At 35.4% G+C, this 18910-nt stretch overlaps 2 protein-coding genes across 5 annotated transcripts; one reads left to right on the top strand and one right to left on the bottom strand.

Moving 5' to 3' along the window:
- Positions 1-2109: 2109 nt before the first annotated feature.
- On the bottom strand, positions 2110-5506 carry LOC136419915 (N-acetylneuraminate lyase-like). Its single transcript, XM_066406515.1, has 6 exons — positions 5280-5506; positions 3880-3938; positions 3366-3436; positions 2812-3126; positions 2617-2762; positions 2110-2561 (listed from the first exon to the last, which is right to left on the bottom strand). The coding sequence occupies exons 1-6, from the start codon at positions 5280-5282 to the stop codon at positions 2247-2249; spliced, it is 909 nt and encodes a 302-aa protein (XP_066262612.1). The 5' UTR covers positions 5283-5506; the 3' UTR covers positions 2110-2246.
- Positions 5507-7714: 2208 nt separating this feature from the next.
- LOC136419913 (uncharacterized) lies at positions 7715-15534 on the top strand. 4 transcript variants are annotated; one of them, XM_066406511.1, is made up of 3 exons: positions 8646-8738; positions 9310-9523; positions 14150-15534. In XM_066406511.1, exons 2-3 carry the CDS (start codon positions 9447-9449, stop codon positions 15405-15407), a joined length of 1335 nt encoding a protein of 444 aa, XP_066262608.1. In that variant the 5' UTR covers positions 8646-8738; positions 9310-9446; the 3' UTR covers positions 15408-15534. The 4 variants fall into 4 exon arrangements, with proteins under 4 accessions (XP_066262611.1, XP_066262610.1, XP_066262608.1 ...); XM_066406512.1 differs by having other exon boundaries at positions 8659-8738; positions 9211-9523; XM_066406514.1 differs by lacking the exons at positions 8646-8738; positions 9310-9523; positions 14150-15534 and adding exons at positions 7715-7821; positions 10729-12240.
- Positions 15535-18910: the final 3376 nt, after the last annotated feature.

Genomic DNA, 18910 nt, shown 5'->3' with positions numbered 1-18910 from the left:
TCAGTCAGTCATTTTTTAGGTAATTTAGGATCGGAGACTTGCTCTCTCCTAATTTTTTAATAATGAACTTCTTGGGGTTAAAAATCCAATTTTCCATGCACACCGCCGCTTCAGATCCGAAAACCTTCCATACAGCTGCTAAGACGCAGTTCCAAATATCCGCCCCGTAAGGAGAACTCCAAACCAAAGAGACTACTTACCGTCCTTGTGCCGATGGCTGTAGACCCCTTTCTTGAAATTTAAATCCCCAAACGCACTTCCACTATTACATGTACTGAGTATAGACACGAAAATGATGGCGTCGAAAGAGATTTTACCTCCTCGGCGAGCAGAAACTGAATCCCCTCGGTCAACTTTACTTTAACGGAAATGCAACGGATTTTCTCTTTTTTTTTGTCTTAATAAAGTTTAAAAAAATGTTTTTATTTTAATTCCAATCTGTCAAGACATCCCAACAGAATTTGATAGACAGAATGCTTTCATGAAGTGTCACAGCAATAAATAATATCGAGTGACCAAGTTCACCAGTGGCGGACATATGGATACTGAAAACAAATAATTATATTAAAGGAAATATAGAGAAATCAGCTTCATCACCGGATGAAACATGTAATTCGGGACACTATAAAAAAAATTTAAAAAGAAACAAAAAGCTTTAAAACATATATTTTTATCACTCTGTAACTTTGAAACAAAGAATTTAGACTTAGGTTAGAGGTAAAGTTATAAAGTTAAGTTCAAAGTAACGCAGCTAACCTGAACTAACTCTTCCTGAACTTTTTATTGTAAAACCTCGGACACCCTGTATAGTGATAATCTTGACTAGGATCTTTCCATAGAGTCGTTTTTCGTCTAACTTCCACCTATGATTTCTTTAGAACGTTAAATTTTAAACATAATCAATTATTAATTTAAAGCGGTTCTTACATCGACAATTGCCTCCCGCAAATTTCCCATGCTGCATCTGCCATGTGCTTCTTCTCGTTCAGTTCATCAGCTGTGTTGTGTTTTTGATAGAAGAATGCGCAGGCGCTGTTAATATGAGCAAGAACATCGAGCAGAGCAAGAAGCAAAAAGGGACAAGGCCAAGCCAAGGTACTGAGAAACAGGGTTGCCGGATTTAAGAAAATTTCGGCAGATCTGGGAAATTTAAGGGACTATTTGGGAGAAACCGAGGCATTTTGAATTAAATGCAATACGTGCATTAACCAAAAATAAAAGCTTTTCGGTTATATTTTTTTGAATGGAAAAGTATTTTTTGAGAAATAAATCAAACAAGATTAAAGAATATTTTCCGTTATTTGTAAAAAAAACAAAATAACTCTTGCCTAGGGAAATATAAGGATTTTGTTGCTAAAAATCTGTCCATCCATAAGAGATAATATTTAAAGGGCTGTCCGTAAGCAGAACCAGAAAGAAGGTGCCTGGATGATAGCCAAGGATAGCTAAAAGAATAAAAGGACATTTAATTTCCAACACCTACATATAGATCCGTCACAAGTCTCAAAGTATCCATGCCAGAAGTTTCTTAAACCAATTTGGTAAGGAAGAAAGGTGTCCGACACTAAACATACAATTTTCAGGTGAAGGGGTTTGCTATTTACCTTTACAGCCAATAAATCAAAGCCGGGGTAACTTTATCAAGACGAAGAGACTACTGCACATTATTATTTAAAACGTTAAGGACAGAAAGGTTTTCATAAAAATTGTCATTTCAGTAGAGTTGCAATAGTTATCTGTGTAGTAGCTCTTAATAGTCGGTTTCGCCTCATGTGACATGGCAAGTAAAGACGCATTATAATCTTTATTTAAAGAATGGGGGGACATTAATGAACTTAGGCGTTTATCTTTCAAATTTTCACAATTCACTTGTTATCAAGCCAACCCAAGTAACTTTGCCTGCTAATTAATATGGCACAGGAGAGAGTGATGTAGACTTCGGTGGGAAATCATTTTCAGATTATGCGTCATCTGTGATAGAACCCAGCAGGGAGTCCAAATCCGCCATTAGAATGCTCTAATGTGACAGATTTTGACGGCTACGAATGACATACTACTATATATGGATGGCAACTGGCGTATTTTGGCAGGAGTCGATGAAGCTAAATCAGCTAATAAACAATTTTATTAATAAAAACAATATTCTATAGGAAAAATTCTAGATTTAGTTCAATCCTTTTTCCTTAATTATTACCTTATCTGAATAACGTTTCTTCCATGATAAAAAAGTTTTTTGATTGTTTATTCTATAAAACAGTATGCTCAGGCAAATCAGCCTGCAGTTCAATTACATGTTCCGGCTTTAAGTTCCTCAAGGGAGCTCTGGCTAATCCCACATTAATAGGACTTATAAAATTCATGGCCACTTTCATTGCTGGAATCCAAGTACCGTTTTTCGTAATAACTTTGCAGGCGGCTGTAAGTTTCTCCTGAATAGCTCTGGCATCCAATACCCTGTTTTCCTTTATTCCTTTCAGTATTTGAACAAAATGTCCTGGGATGAAATTCAAGGATGTTGCAATAATGGAGTCGAATCCGATGGCAGCCGCAGGCTCTATCAACTAAAAATTCTCGAATTAACTCAACAAGTTCATTGTGATTATGATAGTGTCTCACAGTATCAGCTCCCAAGAAGACTGCATATCTTCCATCCGCAGCTTTAAGTGCATTGTAGCCTTCAGATAAATCATTTGAGGTATATTTAATCCCATGGAAAGTCGGGATTTTCCCTACTGATAGGTTCAGAAACTGCTCCATGTTGACTAAAGTCGATTATGTATACCCAGTAAATTTATTTATAACGTTACATACTGTTAACGTTGCTCCACATTGGTATGTGGTAATAAAGGAGAGGAGTACTGGGGGCAACTCTAGAGATTTGCTGCAAATATTCGATCAAATCCTGAGGAGTGGTGGGCTTCAAGTAAAGTTCAGGGAGTGTGAGGATTGAGTCAGCTCCAATGCTATCAGCGTGAGCCGCCAACTCTTTGACGTCGGGTAGGGGACAACCTCCTACTTGAATCATAATGTGTTGTTTTGTGAGTTTGCCAGCAGCCACCCAGGCTTCGGCTAAGAGTTTGCGTTCTGGCACTGAGAGGGATGTGCCTTCACCAGTTGAACCATGAACTACAAAAAAGACAAACAATTTCTGTTTTGGTTTGAATGAAAATTCACAAAACCCTTGACAGCTTTTCGGGAGCAAAAGGATTCAAGGGCAAGCGTAGATTTTTTTTTCAATTATTATGCAGAAACGAGGTGAAGGAGAGTACCAGAGGAGGAGAATCTGCAGATCAAGGAAATACATAAGGTTTAGAGACCGCCAAGTTTTGAAATTTTCTTGTAAAGTAATAATGGTACTTACTTACCTAAAACTGCTGGGACCCCCCTATCAGCTAAAAATTTGGCATACTCTGGTATAATGGATACATTAACCGACCTACAAATATTGTATTATAATTATATTTATTTATTTAATGGATCTATCACCATTGATTTTTTCAAATCTAGTGAACAGAGGAAGAGTATGAAATCCTGATCTAACACCCAATCTAACACACGCGCCAATGGGTCATAAACGTATCAGTGAACTTTAGCGTTTTTTTCATAACATTGAACATTACTTTAGTTCGCAGAAGAATTTAAAATCGAAAATTGTAGGGCAATTTTCAGTTAAATTTTTATTTATTGAAATCGGAAAATGTTAACGATCTTGGTTCTAATTATTATTTGCTAATATACCCCACGACTTCAATTTTTTGCGTCATCATGTATATCTTTCTAGACACCTATGGGTAAAATGCATTATAATGGACCACATTAAGTGACCACTCTCTATATTTTAGCCCGGACAAAGATGAACGTTTTGTTTATTAAACTTACCAGTCTGAATTGAAGGCTGTGAAGACTGGTGCCATAAGGCCTCTAAACGTGAAACTAGCCTGAAAATATTGATACAGATCTGAGTATACGTTATTATCGTACTAAATTATATTTGAAGTAATTTGCAATCAAGGTAGGTAAAGTACTTTTTCCTTCCCAACAAAATATGACCACTGGTGTGTCGAGAATCTGTATGAGGGGAAACTCTGTGATAAACATGTATGGAAACGACAGTAAACGGAAGTAGAAAGCCAGAGGAAGACTAATGGAGACATGGGCAGAGAGATGGACAGAGTACCAAGGCAAGATCAAGGTATTCATTTCAGATCTGAAGGCTTGGATGAGGCGTAAGTGGGGAGAGGTGGACCACCATCTAGACCAGGCACTTGCAAAACACGGAATTTTTTGCTGGTAGTTGAAGAGGAACGATGAGTGGGAAAAGGACGAGTGTTGGTTCGTGGAAAATCGCATATATAATATATAATTTTCTCATTACTAAATTTAACTAGATTTTACGAAATTACCATTAACTTATCGAAAATAAGCATAAATTAAATCCCAATGACAAAAAGACAGGGTGTCTTAAATCATAACATTAATGGGGATGTTTAACATTCATTTTTGCATATAGGTAAAACGGCAATGGGGCGATGACGACATTGCGGTCGATTAGCTCACTAGGTCAGTAATAAGCCATATGCGTGTGATTACTTACTTCTTATCGAACTGTTTGTATAAAGAAGGCGAGAAAACGTCTTTTCATGCTCAATAATGGTGTCTTTTCAAGTTAGTCGTGGAAAAAGCATTATAGAAAAACAATATTTGATAAAGTATTCAAAATTCAACAGGAAATAATATCGCATGTTTTCTCAGCAGACCTATGGTAAAATTAACATTTACATGCCTGATTATGTTACCAACGATGTCACTAACTACAGATATAGAAACATATCCGTCTTCATTGAAAATATAGCAGATTTGCTTGAGACGGGAATGCAAGTGTATTCAAGCTCGAAGTTCTGCAACTTGGTGAAAATAGCGCAGAAAGGTCAACTGTAAGGGTAATCTATAGATTATTATCTTTTCTCGAGTTCACGACAAAACTGTTATTGTTCTACTGTAAGTGACACTTATCAAACCCTTTGTGGCACAATGAAATGAAGTATCAAGTCTTCTCTAACAAAAGTATGGAGGACTAGCCATGAAAAAATATCGGCGACTACTAAATAAGTTAAAGAAAATAGTGAAGGAAAATAGTGAGAGGAAGTGGGCAGTGATTATTTGAAAATACAAACTATTGACGTGGTTTCACATGCTGATGATTTTCAGACTTGCAGTTTCTGCTCTGTTGTTGCCCTATCGATGTCCTTATTCTAAAAATACTTAAACTACACACTTACCATTACAATAACGTCGGTCTTCCAACAATAATAGAGGATCAACAATTAATTATTTTGTGTGTTTAAATCAGCCAGCAACTGGTTCGGTGTGATACTTAATATTGTTTTATGTGAACTCTTCTGTGCACTGATAAGACGAAAGATTAGGCCTATTCAATAATTAAGTATAACCAAATCGAAATTGTTGTTTACGCCGTTTTCCTCAAGTTTTATCTAAAACACAAATTAAACACCGTGTATTTTGCTAAAAGTTGAGAAGGCGTATGCATACTTATTTACGAGTGAATTATATTTGTGAGGAAATTGTTGTTACGTGGGTATGCATGGCATAATCGGAATCATGGAAAAAAGTTAGTGGCTTATGTTAAACAAAATGTAAAAAAAATTTTTTTAATGTTAGAATATCTGGGAAGAAGCATTTCTCGTACAAATCCCCTATTTTGAGATATTATTTTTGTTAAAATTATCTTTACTTCAGTGGTAGGTAACTTTGAAAAAAATGCCGCTCTTCAGCAGTTGAGGCGAGGAATGTTCAGTATTCCACATATTTTGCACATTCACATTTTGAAAAACTATGGATAAAAAAAACTTGTAGGGCAAAAATGCCAAAACAGGTGCTTTTGCAAAATTACGGTTATTACGTGCGTTATCGCCCATTAGGGTGTAACACGTTACAAAAAGTTCGCATTAAAAAAATATGTAAAACATACAAATTTATTTTCGAAGGACTTTACCTTGCAGTGTCAATAAATAAAATACGAAACTTTAAAGAGATAGAAAAACAATATTATTATGTCCTGTTACATACGTATCTGTATCCAGATGCAGAAAAGTTTTGTATAGTAAAATCGACTCATTATGAGGTGAGTTCCTATACAAAAGGGGGCGATAGATACATCACAATCTAACGTTAGTGATTTAAATCAAGACTGCATTACACTAGACGGTAAGAGCAATAGAGCAATAGGAATTTTTGGCACGCGAGTTTTATTTTTAACTTGACCGCATAGTAGGCTATATGACGACTCGAATGCGAAATAGCTGCTAAATTTTTAGTGAAAAAGAAAGCAGCCAAGATAGAGACAAAGAGACGTCATCAATGAGAACCCCTCAATATCCACAAATTCGGAAAGTTTTTGATAAGTATTTTCTCAATCATCTTAATTTTCATAAAATCCACATTCCATTAGCAAGGAAATGATTCATCGCCATCGAGAAATTTGATTGTCAATCCTGCTGACTACTTTTTAGCAGTTATCAACAACCCTACAATTATTTAAAAATACGGTAGCTCCACCGAAACAATTATCTCATCTTAAAAGCTGGAGAGTCGACGTGCAAGTGCTTGAAACATGCACAAATTTAAGCAAAAATATATGTATATTTGGTGACTATTTACTCATACCAGTCACCACTGATGCAAGTAGTTTCAAAAGGCGACGGACTTTCGGTCTATATATGCGAAGTTTCAAGCACAAGTGGACGTTTACACGTACCGCTTTAACTCACTAGCACATCAGAGACTATTGGTGCGACTACATCCATCAGAATATAGTCACCATTTTATCGAGATAACGATAAAAGCATTCAGAAAGAAAAACAATTTAAACATTTATTTATCGATGCCTTTTATTTAAAACCAACAAATTTAATCTTAGATACATATATGCCTTCTTATGCAAATTAACGATGGTGATTAATACCGAGGATTAAGTCTCTAAGGCGCCAATCTTAGTACTAAACCCCTTCCAAACGTTCGTTATTCCTCAATAAAGTGTCGTTTAAGCGAATCCTCATAGTAAATTTCCGCATTTAAATGCGTTTAGAATGTTTACATTTATTTTTAGAACTCGTTACAGCAGTTTTTAGGTAAGATTGGTCGTTATGTGAGTTTTATCTTCAAGCTATGATGGTTATAAACAATCTATTTTTCCACGAAACATGTTATGTTTTTGATGAAATTGAAAAATTTTTGGCTTCAGCATTTCTGTCGAGGGTTTGACAGTCATGATTTAAAATGTGCCCCTGAAAAACATCGTACAAATTGCGGGTGTCAGCGCATGTATTGCCTGCGGAAGTTTTGCATTACTAGAGAGGTTCCACTTTAGTTTAAGGGATTTAAACCTTAAAAAATTATAATGCAAAATGAACTAAAATCTCAAACGCCTCGAGTCGATAATTTATTGCACCAAGCTTACAACAGAACACATGAATTTGCATATGAACTGCCAATAGAAAATTATAATATTTGCATTTTCATTTTCACATCATGACAGTAACACCGTAGCAACCACTGTGTAGTAACGCACATTCTAGTAATACCGACTGAAAAGGACGAGTAATAAATCATAATCTAAAATGGCCATTTTTTTGTCAAATTCAATGTCAAAATTACTCGTTTTTCTATGTTAACATTTTGTCCACCAGGCGTCGCATCGTAGCAATTTATGTTCCTAATTTGTAGATGACTGAAGAGTAAAGTTGTAAACGTTGTAAAGTGTCGGATTTTCGTATCGATGAGGCGGGTTCAAGCCCCGGTCGGGTAAACTTTTTTTATTTTTATTTTGTATGTGGTTCATGGGCGTGGGAACAATACGTACATGACCCGCAAAAAGTTGCTTAACCCATTGGCATAATTATATTTTTAATAAATAACTTGAATCTGTCATTAAAGTAATTAACAAACCCTCTCACCTTAAAAATTGGTGTTTCATCTTTCTATCATCCCTTCCACAGCAGATTGAGTTAATTATAGATTGTGCCATGGATACTTAATTTCAGTTGTCACTATTTACTTTTCACTATCTACCACGTGAATCCTTTCCGGTTTATCGTGCATGAGAATGATTATTTCCTTTTTTTTTTACACTTAATTTTTTTAATCCGACACTCCACGGACTAGTTATAGTCCTGGCTTAATCTGAGACTGCAAATCTGTAGCATTTGTCGCTTACCGACAGCCCTCCTGAGCGCATTCCAACCTAAGGAGACCATTTACCGTCTCAATTACCGCCACACTTGAACTCCAAATTCAGAAACACTTTCCACGGCCTGTATGTACACGTGCCGTACACGGAAAATGGTGGCCCGTGGAAAGATGTTGTTTACTGGGCAAACAAGCGCAGAGTCCTATCACGTGCCTTCTTATTTTTTTTAAGCCCTTGTTGTCACAACACAGTAGAGCGTAGCGTGCCCTTAAGGGCATCGTACACGACATGGTTTACCGAAAAGCAAGACGAATTTTCATTTAGGCCAAATATTAAAAACTACAAATTCTTTTTTTTTTATTTATTTACAAAGACGGATTTTACCACGAAACTTTTCGACTGCCCTTTCCAAACTAACTCTCGGCCTGTACGGACACACATTTCGAGTTCTAAAAAAAAACAACAACAAAGTTCGCCGGCGAAATTTTAAGAGTAAAATTTTTGGCCCATATTCCCATTAACTTGCTTTCCGGTTGGTAAATCGCAATTTTATTTACTAGCAGGGCTCCGTTTTAGTAAACTCATGATGTATGATCTCCTTTATGCTTATGCCCTCCTTCTTGCTCTTAACTACCTTTGTTATCATCAATATTCCTTACCACGCATAGGATCACGAAGTTCATCAATGCATAACGAGCCAGCATCATTGAATCATCAATAATTATTTTACAATTTTGGAGCTTCGTGTACTTTTTTTAACCGCGTGAATTATTTTTAGGAAAGTGATACTTTTGAAAAAGTAATACTATGGCAAGGCACTAGGTAATATATGGGCTGCATATACGCTATTTTAAGTTATTAAAAATCTCGGTTTGCCATAGAATAAAGATGTTTTTCCCGTGATTAAAAAAAGATATTGAAAGTGCCAAATTTTGACAAATTAATGTGAGCAGTAATTTAGGAAATGAAGAATTTTGCCGGGAATATGCTAATTCTCTTCTTAGACATTTACTTTACAAAAAATTACCCCAATAAACAGTAATAAAATGGCAACATAGCCATTATTATCATAGAATCGGGTATCATAAAGTCTCTACCTGCAGAACTGCATATATAAGGGTAGCTAAGGGTGGGAGGACGGCATAACTGAAGAGCAAGCAGTTACAACGAGAAGTAGAAAAGAAGGTACGAGACGCGTGGTAAACAGTGACAGTTTTAAAGGAAAAAAGTACTAGTGTTCATGATGGCAGAATCTATGATTAAGGCAATACGGTGTAACCGAAGAAGGAAAAGGAAGACGAAAACTAAGCTTTTAAGGTAAGGTAGTTTGTTATTAACATTTTTCTATGCGATGACTTGCGGATGTTGAAAACTTAGAGCTAAAGGGTTTCATGTAGTGTTTTTCGAAATTTTATTTGCAGGAATTTTTTGCAACATTTTAGTCTCATGAATTGGGAAACTGCATCTTTTATAGGAGATCCAGATTGCTTGCATGAGAACGTTTTCGATCTAAAACATAATGTGTTCTGCTCCTAACATTACCCTATGTAGATATGCGGTGTTTTTTCTAAAAAATATTATTTGTTGTTTTCTTGTAACTCTAGGTGCGATGATAATATCTTCTTGGCATTCTGTGTAGTGAAATTGTAACTGTTGTTACGATATTATTTGAGAACATTTTCCATGCGGATTTGATGCGATAAAAATACTTTTCTCAAAACATTAATATTTTTCAAAAAAATTCAAAAATGCTATTTTTATTTAGACATGTGATCTAAACTCATTTTTGCTAAAAATCGAGATAGGATGTTCTTATTTGCGAGCGTCGACATAAAGATTGATAACGTTTCGTTTTCTGAACACGGAGTTGAAGATAATGGTGAATTGCAGTGACGGTGATGATAGACGTGGTCTTTTATGACCTCAATTGTTGTGGGGATAGTACCATTGTTCTGCGAATTCTAGACGGAACAAACTTCTTAGTCAAAAATTACCAAACATTCGTCCAAAAAATTCTAACAAATATTTGAAAATTACTAGACTTCGAACTAAAGCTTCAATGATGTTTTGACCTCAACTACGGTGGTCATTGAAAAAGACGATAATACTACGGCTAAAGTGAACTTCGGTCTCATTTGTTTTTGGCTGCAGCATTTCTTTAGTGTTTCACAGTCTCAAATACCTACTACAAAACTAAAAAATACCGTGTAAAAATCTAATAACTCGGTTGAGGTGGTGGTTACACGTCTATTCATCTTGTAACTTAGTAACTGTAGGCTGTAGGTGCATGCTTCTGATTGAACCAGTGGTGACCCTAATAGAAGTTTAGAAATATATTCAAAAACTTGAAAGTTTAAATTAATGCTAAAAAATCCACGGATTCAAACATAGCATGCTGGCGAAAATGAAGAAAGCTTGAATAGTTTATACATAAATCTCTGTAATCATTTGTCTGATTCTGATGGCATTTTATGAAAACTCGCCTATTTCAGCTTTTTTTTAATTTCCAATTTTTCTTCTAGCTCTTTTGCATCAACTGATGCGGGTATCACCTCGGACAACCGTCTATCTACAGATGAATGGTTAATTCAAAACACTCTGCTATTTGTTATAAACTTTTTGGGAGTACCAGACGTACTCCGTTGCAGACAAGTCTGCAAGCTGTGGCGCGACATAATTGACTCACATCATCCCATATGGCGATCGCTTACATTTTCCCAAAAGCACAAACTGAGAATTGAACAAATGATTTCATTCCTTCAAGGTGTTAAACCGGAATATCTAAGGTTTATTGGATGCGAATTTGTGGTGCCGTCTATTGAAACCTCTTTAGAAGGCTCAGAAGAAGCAAGACTAAAATCTGTCTTTCAAGAGCTGTGTATATGTAACTACCCACGATTCCCACACGAGATCGTACCACGTAAGGTTTACCTCGGCTGGTTTGCTGAAACCTCGGAACTCAAGATTACTCTGTCGTCATGTTACCATAGTTATCACATATCCGATGAGCGCAGAATCATACAGTCTCTACCGGGATTAATAAGCGAACTTGATAACTTTAAAGTGCTGTCGATAGTGTGGCACATTCGTCAAAAATTCTATCGTCCTGAAGAATTGGCTCTTCCTCGATCCAGCTACACTCCGAAAACTCGGAGTAAGTGCACGGAGCTGGAAAGCATCATCGTTCAGTTTCTGAAAGACTTTCCCGATTTAAAGGAATTGCGCTTTGAATACTATGAATTTCCCAAGAAAAATATTACGGAAACGGTTAACAGCGTTAGAAAGCTACCCAACCTGACGTGTTTACAATTAAGTGAAATTGAAGTTCCAGAGGGCTTTGAAACGGTGCTGAAGCTCTGCACCAACTTAAACGACCTGATAATCTCACCCCTCTTGAACAAATCCTCCATGGGTCGCATCAACGGCAGGATATTTGAAGGTGTCAAGCACTTGGAGCTAAAAAATTTGGTCTGGTTTTTTGCCCACTCGTATTTGCAGGAATTTCGAAAACAGTTTTTTGTAACGTTCCGTTATAAGCTCGAGAGTTGGCAAACTGTGCCTTTTGTAGGGGACGCAAATTGCCTCCATGAGAATTTTTTCGATCCAGAACACAAGCTGCCAGCGTGGAGATTGATAACGTTTCCTGATCTGAAAGAGGAGTTGCAGAAGTTGATGGTGAACTGCGAGGTGACGGTGCAGATGCAGATAGACATACTCTATTTCGAGTTTAATTGTTTTCGGTAGGACTAAAGTACTAAGTGAGGTGCAAATACTTTAATTAGACTTAGAAAATATCAGCGTTGTAAGATTGAACTTCGAAAGATGCTCTCCAAAAAACCTGTAGAGTTGGACTTATTTGTTGCGCCTTTGTCGGATCAAAAGTTCTTAATATCATCCCACTCATTCCGGGCTGCTTTTTCCATAACCTGAACCGAAAATGAATAAGAAATTTCATTCAGCAGCAGTTCTCCACAAAATGTCTGGAATTTCATTCATGTCTCGCTTCATTCATGCATCTGGCAGCTTTGATACACCGAATCAATCGCTGGCGAATTAGAACAGCAATTTGCATTAGTGCAATTATTGCTATAATTTCTCCGTTGCCCCGGCGGTGTTGTTGCAAACAAATATAATTTGCATCCGTGCAATGTTGCACGGATGCAAATGGAACTTAATGTTGCACTTAATGTGTTGTATTATCCCTGATGGAATTTCTACTAAATTCTACTAGTAAAATATTCTTTCAAGGTGTCACAAATAGGTGGCATTTAGCTCATGTAACTCTTCTCCGAATATAACACGTGCATTCGTGCTTTTTCCTACAGGTCGCAGGTCAGAAAAGGGTAGTTAAATTTAACAGTGAAGCTTTAGAATAACGAAGAAAAATGTTTACGCTTATTTTTAGTGATCTACTGAATTGAGATTTTGCCTAATAGCCGAATATTCAGCACACCAAATGCGGCGGATATCGGATATTTCAGGCTTGTATTGGGTTGAAAGCTTTTGTATATTTTCTTCACTTGCTGATATTATTTTAACCTTATATAGGTATATAGTGGCCTCTTCCAAAACTTGTTACGTTAACATAGTAAAATAAATTAATTGTTTGCCTAAAAACTGTTTTATTTTGCGAAAATTGACCACCGGCAGAGTTAGACCTTGCAGAATTTAATGCTCTCATGTTAAGTTGTAATACGTGCGTGGAGAAAGTTGTTATTTAAAAGCAAAAGTTATTTAACGTAGCGTTTTTTGCTCACACTGTATATTCACAATCATCATCGGATTATTTATGCGCAAAAATCTCTACGTAAAAAAGGCGTATTTCATAGATGTCGTTTCGATTATTCCTTTTCGAGATATTTAATTATTACAATACTTGTAATCTTTGCCAAAATCATAATTTACGAATGATCTGAATGCATTTAATCAATTTATAAAAAAATTACACATACATTTTTGGTTCTTAAAAAATCGAAAGATTGTTTTGAATTTGTCCCCCTATCTCGGTTATTATTCACTTTTAGATATTGGCAATTTAGGTTATTTCTTATTATTTTGGCATAAGAAATCTGCGGAGGAATTATGTACCATTAAAAATGGAACGCCTGGCATACAAGGTATCCCGAAAAGGAGGGCAATGCGGTAACTACAGATCCTTTGACCATAAAGAAATTTAAGGGTAGGTAGCAAATTGGATTCCAATTTCTCAAAGCTTTAAGATATACAGAGTGTTAAAGTTCAATTTCAGTTATTTCTTTTCCTTGCAGCTCCTACAGTTTTTAAATACAGGATGATATTTTTTCCGGAGTCAGGCATCATTGTCCAATTAACAAACGATTTGATTATTATTAACATCACCCACCACACTCGCACAAGCCATAGGGTAATATGTAATTTCACTTCTAAATAATTACCTACAGTACCACATGTTGAATCAGTCAATGTTATGCAATGTAATCATGTAATATTAAAAAACATTACATGATTGTTATGAAGTTGTCTTTTTTTCATCGGAATCAACGGAATAGAGTTTAAGATCATAATCTTGTTACAGGAAATAGTAAAAATGTGCTAATTTTTCAAATAACAGACCCGGTTAATTGAGTTAGAATTAGTAGAATACGTAAAAATTTAGTCAAGCTCGTTAAAAAAAAGTTTATGGTTGTAGTGGAAAACTAAATCATTTAAATTGGAAATATTAATTTTATTTTTCGAGGTATTTATTTTGAGAGTTGAATTTGGGACACCCTGTACGGTAAATGTCAGTAATCTGTGACAATAACTCTGTTTTTATAACCATTTTACACAAAACTAAAAACCATAATTTGTACCTACTTTTTAAAATTTAGGAATATATATATAATAATTTATCTGATAGGAATTTAAACAAAATTTTAACACATCTTTTTTGTTTCAATGTTTTTATTTTCTTTTCTCTTTTAGCTCATCCCCTGCGTATACCACAAGGGGCACCTTGGGCAAGCGGCTGTCTGAAGATCACTGGTTCATCCAGAATACCCTACCATTCATATTACCCTTACTAGACGCGTCAGACGTAACCAACTGTGGAAAAGTCTGTAAATCATGGAAGAGCATCATTACCTCAGGCGAACGGCTTTCTAAAGATGAATGGCTCATTCACAACACCCTACCATTCATTTTACCCTACTTGAAAGTACCGGACGTACTGCGTTGCATGCAAGTCTGTAAGTTGTGGCATCAAGTCATCAACGAATCTACGTTCTGGAGGTCAGTTTCATTAAGCCGCTATAACTTGAATTTGGATAAAATGATTTCGTTTCTTCGAGATGTTGGGACAAAAAATTTAAGAATTGCGGAATGTCAAATTTCTGATGTCAAACATAATTGCTTGAGGACAGACCACTCACTGAGTCCAGACGAGTCGGAAGCATTGCAGGTTTCCGTTCAAAGGAATCCAGGATCTACGAAACTGGATATATACCTATGGGGATCTACAGCATCACTTTTCAAAGAACTGCGACCTCACAGATTGACCTGCCTAGCAGAGTTGCGAACACTCAAATCCCTAGTATTGACGAAGATTTTCGCTTTAAAAAGAGATTATAAGCGTAAACAGCCGATTCCCTCATCCACCCCAGAGTCAACTCAATGCTCAACTTTGCGAGACTTCATACAATCGCATATGAACAACATTCACCCTTTAAAGTATTTGAGTTTTTTAATTTATGAATTCCCTAAATTTAATCTTATGAAAACGATCAGCGATCTTAGATTTTTGTCCAACCTCCGAGGCCTACACCTATTGGAAATCCCTATTATGGAGGGTTTTGAAAACGCCCTGAACCTCTGCCCCGATTTAAAATCTTTGCGATTATCGCCCTTATTCCGCAGGAGATACGCGGCCCGCGATAACGGCAGGATATTTGAAGGAGTCAAAAGGTTAAATCTAACAAACCTGGTCTGGATATTTTCGGACGATTATACTTTTCAATGTGATAAATTAGTAACTGAGGAGATGTCAGAAATAGCACAAGCATACATGGACCCTGACTTTCTTATACCCCTTATAGGAGACGCAGATTTCCTGCATGACGAATTGCACGGATCAGAGAAACTGTTACCTTCATTCAGACTGGTTGAATGGTCCGACTTGCAAGATGAGTTACAAGCGCTGATGGTGGGGTGCAGGGTGCAGATAATTATAAATCCTATCTATTAATATTGAAAAGCGTGAAAGGAAGAATTTTCATCGCTATTTAATTTTTAAAGGTGCTTCCCAGTAATTAACTCTTATGTAATATTTAATGTTGTATCAGTCTTATAATAATATTTTTAATAGAATGTAACTCGTGAAATTTATTTTTTGATGTACGTACATAAAATTCGTAAAGTATTCGTTTTTTTCTTTGTTTTCTGTCTATAAAAAAATGTGGAAAACACCCCCACTGAATATCTCATCCTCAAACCAAATAGACTGGAAAAGTGCAAGTTACTTTATCTATATAGAAGGTACCCTGAAATTGCGGACATGTAGTATCGAATAAAATTTAATTGACTATCAGTAAATATTAACATTTGTAGATATATTAATCTAAAAATAATTGAAAATAGTAATGTGATGAAAAAAACTATAAATGGTCGAAATCTATTGAAATACATTAACGAAAAGCGAAATTCAAAGAACGAAAAAAATGCAATTGCCACGAATTTGTCGCTAATTTATTAATATTTCATCCAACTTCCCTAATTCTCCATCATCACGATATCTTTTTGGCTTAAATTCTAGTAAATTCGGTCGCATCAACGAATTTACAATTTTTCCATCACCATTCAATCTCTCTTTTACGAGTTTTTCCCGACGATGGAAATGTTTTATTGTAAAGGGTACCACTTGCTTTGATAAATTAAACTGCTCACATATCAACTTCTGTGATCGTTTGTTTTCACGAGCCTCAATAATTTGTTTTTGAAGTCAATGGCAAATATAGAGGTTATTTTGCACAATAAATATTATAAAATTTGAAATGTAATACCTTAATGGAGCACCTTTGCATACTAAAATTACCCTAAACAATTTAATTTTGTCGCCTTCCTCATCAGCCAAATCTGATAAATCTTCTATAAGAACATTTCAGTAATTAAAAACAAAACATAATACACCAAATATACAGGGTGTCCCAAAAGTAATGGGACAAAGAGAAACGGCAGATCCCTAACATCAAAATATTAAGATCCAGCGTAATTGTTGTATTCCGAAAGTTCATATTAACAGAGATACGGGGTGTTAAAGTTTAAAGTTTATTTTTGATTTTTTTTCATATCTTTAATATTTTTTGACTTATGGTACTAAAATTTGGTATACGGGGGTTTTTGGACTTGAGAAACTGGTTAGGACTGTCGGTTTCATTGTCGCTAATAGGGGGCGCCACTTTAAAACGTCTTGGCTAGTTAAAACGGCTCTAATTTTTTTCTACGTAGCTCCAGTAGCCCCATTAATTAAAATTATTATTCTGTTTAAAATTCTAAAAAAAAAGATATACTTATTAGAAATCTTAAAATTTGACCGTTTTCAAGATATTTGGCACTTTAATAACGTTCATAATGTAATAATGGTATGTGCGCTACGACTTAATTAATACCCAGATAATTTAAAGACTAATAATTTTTCGTCCATTGAAGTTTGTTTGAGCGTAACAACACACCATATCTCGCATCCCTGCAGTTGAAAATAGATTATGTCTCGGCATAATGTGCAATACGTTACAACTAACAGAAAAACTTCAATTTCAGTAAATTTTGAAGAAAAAATTAATAGCGATTTTGACAACCTACTACTTTGTCACTGACAAACAGGTATTCAGTTTAAAAATGGCGCCCATGTAAATTTACTTCGTTTGACTTCGCCAGTTTTCGGATCTATCCAAGAATACATACAAGAATACGAACATTTATGAGGTATTAATGTAGGGAATATCTCGAAAACGGTCAAATTTTCAGATTTCTAATAAGTATACCTTTTTTGTTTAGAATTTTAAACAGAATAATAATTTTAATTAATGGGGCTACTGGAGCTACGTAGAAAAAAATTAGAGCCGTTTTAACTAACCAAGACGTTTTAAAGTGGCGCCCCCTGTTAGCGACAATGAAACCGACAGTTCTAACCAGTTTCCCAAGTCCAAAAACCCCCGTATACCAAATTTCAGTACCATAAATCAAAAAATGTTGAAGATACGAAAAAAAATCAAAAATAAAATTTAAATTTTAACACCCTGTATCTCTGTTAATATTAACTTTCGGAATAAAACAATTGCGCTGGATCTTAATATTTTGATGTCAGGAATCTGCCGTTCCTCTTTGTCCTATTACTTATGGGACACCCTGTATATATGTTCTAATATCCATATGTATGTCTTTCAATTTTTAGTTTACTTCTCACTTTCAGAGTAAAATTACTAAAGTCGATTTAATTTTGTTCGATACTGTAGGTCGCCAATGCCTCTCACTAACGAACGGGATGTCAAGATTCAATTTTTTCCTCATAGCGCTCACAGTTTTTGAGATAATCAAGTTTTTTTAAATTAAATTATATTATAAATAAATTATATTCGGAAATATTTTCATGAGCATACTTGCCAAAAATAGAGCAGTCATTATTATAATTTGAAAAAACAAAGTTTATTTAAAGCTGTAGCGAAATCAAGACCTATATTACCCTGCACTTGCATTCACAAGCTTAGTGATGCAAAAATAGGCATGATCTTAATTTATCAATTCGACAAGATCCTCTTAGTCTTGCGGTATGACTAACTCAATTAAAACGTATTAACGGCTTTACGAAATATTATGTTTCAAGAAAATCAAATTCATTTAAGTCATTTCAGCTCTCTCAGTTACAATTCAGGATAAATGGTACAAATGATAGTCAATACCTTCCCTTTCAAATCAAATCATGTTTCTCCGCTATTTGCAAGATCCACATTCATTTTCCTTTCACAGAGTCGGCATTGATCTTGCACTTTGTACAAAACCGAGGTCGAGATTATAAGGCAAAAACTACCTGCCACATATAATAATCCCATTAAACTCTAATATTGACATCAATCTAATTACCTGCATATACAAAGACTTCTTTCTGTTGTTTCATTATTCGGTATATTGATAGGTACATTTTGGGGTACATTTAAAAGGAATTATGAAAAAAGATTTAACCTTTAATTTGGGCCAAGCACTTAATCCTTGTTTCCTTCATTCAAATGACTTTATGACTACCGAGAAGGCATCATCTTAGGATTATTTGCAAACATAATAAAAGTTCTTATATTCTTTGTTAGGTAGGTCAAAGAAGGTAAGAACCGAAGTTCTGCGTTACGGCATTCGAACCCATATTTCGGCCATAAATTACACTAAAAATCCAGGAATCAAGGCACTCTGGAACTTCAAAGGGGGTTTAAAGTTTTTGATGTGGCTTTTTTCAGTTTAAAGACAGAACATACATAAGATCTATATTAACCCTGAATACCTAAATTGAAATCCTTGAAAAAGACTTTTTAGGGACCTTAATTTTACAGCAATTTTAAAATTGCACAAATAGGCATTAACTTTGACTCTTTACCTCAGAAACCAAAAAACACGTTACATCTCCATTTATATAGAATCAGAGAGCGCGTCGAGGCGATTAAAATTTGAGCCACTTATTAAGGCAATTGCCGCACGCGTTTCCGA

This window comes from Euwallacea similis, chromosome 3, assembly GCF_039881205.1.
Source record: "Euwallacea similis isolate ESF13 chromosome 3, ESF131.1, whole genome shotgun sequence".
In the NCBI taxonomy this organism is placed as follows: Eukaryota; Metazoa; Arthropoda; class Insecta; order Coleoptera; family Curculionidae; genus Euwallacea; species Euwallacea similis.
This window is presented reverse-complemented; position numbering and strand designations above follow the sequence as displayed.